The sequence below is a fragment of the Pocillopora verrucosa genome, chromosome 3 (assembly GCF_036669915.1).
Source record: "Pocillopora verrucosa isolate sample1 chromosome 3, ASM3666991v2, whole genome shotgun sequence".
NCBI classification, from domain to species: Eukaryota; Metazoa; Cnidaria; class Anthozoa; order Scleractinia; family Pocilloporidae; genus Pocillopora; species Pocillopora verrucosa.
Window position 1 is genome coordinate 31,933,939 of NC_089314.1, and position 6,155 is coordinate 31,940,093.

At 36.8% G+C, this 6,155-nt stretch overlaps 1 protein-coding gene across 1 annotated transcript; it reads left to right on the forward strand.

Moving 5' to 3' along the window:
• Positions 1-529: 529 nt before the first annotated feature.
• On the forward strand, positions 530-4,500 carry LOC131774517 (peptidase M20 domain-containing protein 2-like). Its single transcript, XM_059090566.2, has 3 exons — positions 530-867; positions 2,257-2,739; positions 3,505-4,500. Exons 1-3 carry the CDS (start codon positions 531-533, stop codon positions 3,903-3,905), a joined length of 1,221 nt encoding a protein of 406 aa, XP_058946549.2. The 5' UTR covers position 530; the 3' UTR covers positions 3,906-4,500.
• Positions 4,501-6,155: the final 1,655 nt, after the last annotated feature.

The window sequence follows — 6,155 nt, forward strand, 5'->3', positions numbered from 1 at the left end:
CAGAGGATCATGAGAGAATTCAAAACGCAGAAATGACATTTATAGTTCTGCTCCTCTTTATAAATTATCGGTTGTTGTCTGATACAGCTGAAATGTCTCTATTGTGGATGCATTTGTAGGTGGGGGACTGGGTTAGGGTCTGTTGGGTTCTCTGACGTAATTAATTGACATACCTTACCCTATATGAGATCAGCATCAAATTTTTCAGGAAAATGGTAACAACAGGTAAGGAAGGAAACTATTTGAAATGATGAAGTCGTTTAAGTTGGATTTTGCTTAAAACAAACATTTCTAAAATACTCTCACTTTAATGCCCTATACTAATTTCTGGAAAACTCTTTTGGGTGTGATGCTGGTTCGTAGATGGCGACTAATAGACTAAAAAGTTTGTTTAGAAGATCTCCTTACCTAAGACTTTTTTGTCATGTGGACTTGGAAAATTTTGACAATCAAAGCCTCTATTTGACCTTCGTTTCCTCTCTCCTCTCCGTCATAAGTGAGTCTTTTGAATCTTGAGAACGAGGTTAAACATGGCGGCGGTGGCGGCTCTTAGGGGTTTAAAAGATGTGGCACTTCGTACTATAGACAACTTGGCGTCTGAACTTTATGAGCTGAACCAGAAGATTTGGAAAAAGCCAGAACTTGGTTACCAAGAAAAGTATGCGCATGAAGTGTTAACTAAATTCTTAAGTGATAAGGGATTCGAGGTAACACCCCATCATACTCTGGATACGGCATTCCGAGCAGCCAGTGGTCGATGTACCAGACGAGTTGTAGGGTTTATTTGTGAGTACGATGCTTTACCTGGTATAGGGCATGCTTGTGGTCATAACCTGATCGCCGAGGTTGGGGTAGGTGCCGCACTGGGTAAGTTAAAACCACCGACCTTACATTATGTAACACAATTGTGGGCTGTGCTTCGGAAATGAAGACTTACCTCGAGCCCTTCGACGTTGTTTTCGAAATTGCTCTGGACCTTAGAGTTGTCATTGTTGTTGTTGTTTTTTTTCAATGGTTCTAGATATATCTTATCCCCTCAATTTGATTTTAAAGCTTTTAGGCTTCACTGTATCCATCTAAACTAGAGTTTGCATAGTTCCTCTTTCCTCACATAATCCATTGCACAACAGTACATATAAGTGAGGGTTATTATATTTATTAATAGTATAGATGAAAATTTAATGCGCGTCTGATTTGTTGAAAGCGAGTACATTTTTTATGTAACACAAATGCAAAGTTATAACAAAATGTAAATTACTACTAGCACATGCGATGCTAAAATTTTGTCCATCTTGACTTTCTATGATGTGCTTTTCATGTAAATTATTAACAAGTAACAGCATGATTTCTTGTACAATTTGGTGTAACTAAGCACTGGTAAATTTTTCAAAGGCTACAAGTTGCACTTGCCCTACAGGCTTGTGCAATTTTGTTGTCCTTGAAAAATTTACTTCTGCTTAATGATAACACCGAATTTCACTTGAAATCATATTGTTACTGAAGAAATGTAAAATGATTTCTGTGTTTACATAGCCTGATGTAAACATGCGGGAGGTTGGGAGAACACAAGATAAGCGTAGGAAACCACGACGTGAAGCGGAGTGGTTTCCAGCTTATCAAGTGTTCTCCCAACCTCCCAAGTGTTTACATCAGGCTATGTAAACACGGAAACCATTTTACATTTCTTTTATAAAATAACTCATGAAAGAGGAACGAAAACCATGTTTACATACGCTCATGTAAAATGGTTTTATGGCCAATCAGAGCACGCGTACTATTTGAATTATTTTATAATTATACTTATAAGGTTTCAGTAAAATATGAGTTCAGTCTTAAATCTTGTTCACAGCACTGTTGTTTTCTTTTCTCAACCCCCCAATTATTTTTATGTGAGCAGAGACAAATATCCTGAAAGAGAAAATGAAATGGACGGTCCAAGTTTTGAAGGTTTTCACACTCAGTTAGATTGTAAGCTTATGTACTAATAAAAATCAAACACAGCTATCTTTTGTGTGGTATATATAGTTTCATGTTCAGAAACAAAACAGAGCAAGACAAGAGTGATGTAAAATATAACCAAACTGGCATACTGTAACTGTTAAAATTCATGCAAATCATGAAGGTGTCAGAGCGACTGCAATCATGCTGAGGTCCACTGCAGCACAAGCAAGGCTTCTCTATTTGTTAATTTTTTTCACTAAGTGTACACACAGTGTATTGCAGCTTGCAAGTAATAACATTTCTGTTCAACTTCAGGTGTGAAGGCAGCACTTGATGCAATTAAGCAAGACCTGGGGAAAGTTGTAGTTCTTGGAACTCCAGCAGAAGAAGGTGGTGGAGGCAAAATTAAAATGATTGAAAATGGTTGCTTTGAGGAAGTAGATTTTTGTTTGATGGCTCATCCTAAATCTTTTAGCTGTATTTATCCAACATGCTTGGCAATGCAAGCTGTTCAGGTCACATATCATGGAGTATCCTCCCATGCAAGCGCTTTCCCTTGGGAGGGTGTTAATGCATTGGATGCTGCTGTCATGGCTTATAATGCTGTCAGTGTTTTGCGGCAGCAGCTCAAACCAACATGGCGTCTACATGGTGTCATCACAGATGGAGGAAATAAGCCAAACATTATTCCTGAAAAGGCTTCATTGGCATATTATGTGAGAACTCCAACTGAGGAAGAATTATTGGTTCTTCGTAGCAAAGCACATAGATGTTTCGAGTCTGCTGCTCAGGCCACTGGTGTGTGAATGATGCATAGTCCTTACTATCTACTATCTCAGATTAGTCCACACAAAGAAAAACTAGTCTCCTTGCCCTAAGCAGTTGTACCAAATGCAGACCAAGCCAGGCAAATCACATATCTATTTTTACAGCAGTAAACTAATTTGATAATGTGGTTTGGTTAATATTTATTTTATTGAAAGGGTTGAATTGTCTTTAAACTTGTCTCAGTTTGTGCAAACATCTGAAATGAAGAACTCAGATACTTGGTTAAAGCAAAGGGTAAATTTAGGCTCAGTGCCCCACAGCCTAGAAGCCTATCCTCTTTTCAATATTAAGGAAGGGGTATTACTATTTGCCATTCCCTCTCTCCCCCATTTGAGTAAATGTATGTGAGTATGTTTGTCCATCAGAGGTTTCTCCCCTTCCCTCTTCCCCCCCCCCCACCCCCACTTAGTTTTTCATCAAGTTTTCTGATAGTATATCAGTACTCATTTTCTTAAACCTGGTTGGAGAGAGGCACCATGCAAGTAAAATATTTAGTGCAAAGTACAATGACCTTACCTGGGCTTTAACTTGGACCTCTTGACCAAGTGTGTCTGCTATTACGCAGTGGTGTCTCTCACTCAGAGATGTAAACAGTAATTAAATTATGTTTAAATGGACATATTTATTTCAGTTACTTAGTCTTAGTGTACTTTTATTGTTTCAATCAAATTTCTAAAAATTTTTGTCCAGAGTTTAATTTTTGCAACACTTTTTGTTATGTTCACATAACTGTAGGTTGCACTGTGGACATTCATTGGGATTCTATGTTCTATTCCAACTTGGCAATCAATAAACAGCTTGCAGAGCTCTATGGAGCAAATGCGCAGGACTTTGGCTTAACATTTCCACCACATGAAGAACAAGTAAAGGCATCATTTGGTTCCACAGACATGGGAAATGTGTCACATGTTAAACCTTCCATTCACCCATACTTTGACATTGAAACATCTGCTGCAAATCACACTCATGAGTTTACTGCAGCATCAGGGAGGACAGAAGCTCATGATAGGGCAGTTATTCAAGCTAAAGTCATGGCCATGACAGCATTAGATGTGCTGTGTGATGATCAGGCCTGGGAAGAAATTGTGGCTGACTTTGAGAAAGTTCATGGAAGGATGAAACCTAGGCTGACATGAGCTGTAATGTCTAAACACACAAGAATCATTAATCTTAAATGTATTAGCTCAGGAAGTGATTGATAGATAAAAACCTCTTCTATCTCAGGTCAGCCCAATTGTAATGCTGCTGTTATGAGGGAGGGAAGAGGTAAAAAAATGAATTTCAATAGGAATTGAGGAAAATGCGTTTAATATGCAAAAAACGATCAAAACTTTATGATATCATGAAATTTGAACAAAATGAAATATATACTGTGGATCTAGGAACAGAATACAGTGCAGGGAAATAGAGATAAATTATTGTGAAAAGGTTGAATCATTACAATCATCATGGGCATTACCAATCTGAGGAATTGCACAACAGCTTTGATAAAGGAAATTGTTAACAATTTTGTCATAAACTTGGCTTACATTTTGCCTTTATGCATCTTTAGGCAAGCGGGAAATGAAGTTTGTTCTGTAGGCCAAGTAGGAAATCTGACAGATTTTTCTGTTATTTATTGTTAGTTTTTTTTAGACCTGACGGTGCACATCGCAGTATTGAAACTATTTAAAACTAATTAACCAATAGAAACTTCCCATGAAATTATTCAGTCACAGCAAGTAATTAAAAGGTCACTTAGGCTAACCCTAAGCAAAAGGTCATCCACCACAAGGGAGCTCCAGAGATGTTTTATGTTTGATTAATGCCCTTTTTCTTTACTAGTCACCTACACTCACTGTGATGACACTAAAGGTGAGACATGCTAGGCAAATATGAATTGGTTAGGAAGCACTAAACATGTATACACTGATGATGCAATGAATAGTTGCACGTTGGTATAAAATACTGCAAAATAAATAACATTGGGCTTTAATGTGGAAAATTTCCTGTGCCAGTTGAACAATGGCCTAAAATGTAAAGTTTTAGTGAAAATAGTGACAAAGTTAGCAATTGAAACGGAAATTCTGTTTCTTTCCCGTCATTATTATTATTATTGTTATTATTATTATTATTATTTATCTATAAATCTAGTTAAATTCTTTGAATTAATGAGAAAATATCAATCATTCTTTTGTAATGTATTTAGTGACAAATTCATATAAAAAATTCATTGTGTAATTTATTGTGTAAATAGGTACTGAAGGGGATCAGTGGAAACATTAAGAGTTATGTTGTGGAATGTATAAACGAACGCCTTGTTCAGCGATAGAAACAAAATAATACTTAGCATTACCTTTTGTAGAGGGAATCTATCAGGGAATCTATCAGGAGGGAGCGAAATTATAGAAAAGAAAAATTATGTAGAATAGAATATTTAACATTACCCGCGGTAGAACATATTTTGACGTGATTTGGATCTTTATTGCTGAGAGGAAGCAACTATTAACCTATACCAGAACCATTAATGAGTTGTAGTTATTGAACAATCACTTTTGTACGCATTTCTGGGTGCACCGAGTCGCAAAGATGTTCCATAGAAGACCAGAAAGATTGCCTTCAATTTTCCACGCGTTTGTAATTACTTTCTTCCGATTTCCGCAAGGAACCTGGCTAATTAGGTTCGGATCAAGCAGTGTTTACGCCTGGAGTGAGCTAAGCAATTCAAATTGTTTTTAATTTTCTAATTTTAAAAGCAGTAAGGGAAGTTAATAAACTTCCCTGCATCCCTCATTGATTCTGATCACGCGCAGTATTAGAAGTCTTGTCAGCAAACATTATGGGACAAAGTCAAGCTGATAATTTCCTTAAGTCTTGTTTTTCTGATATTTTCTATTGAAAGATAAAAAAAGTTTGCAGTTTCTTTTAGTCCTGTTATCATGGGGTTAGGAAAGACATTTTCAAGGAACTTTCTGTTATCATTTGTGTACAGTACCCCCCTCGAAGAAACTTTCCGAATAAAGTTATCAAAGCGACTCTGCATAATAAAGATGTTTTCCATCGCTCTGTATGGTTCATAAGCCTATAAATGTCGTCAGTTACATATAACAATATAGAAAATGATTTTCGTATCTTAGGAAAGATCGTTAAAAGTGGCGATTTTATTGGAAGTTGAATGTGGTTGTTTTACAGGGACGGTAATAATGGTGATTTTTGGAACTATTAAAGTGACACTTCAAGAACGTTAAAAGTGGCAAATTCTCAGGAAGCTTAAAAGGAAACCTTAGGCATAGTGTGTACACATATACTGATGTAGGTAAATAACGGTTCCGATCGAGTTGCAAAGAGCGATTCAAAACGCCTTGATTATGAAGGGTGGTTTTGATAACTTTATGAAGGGGACTTTT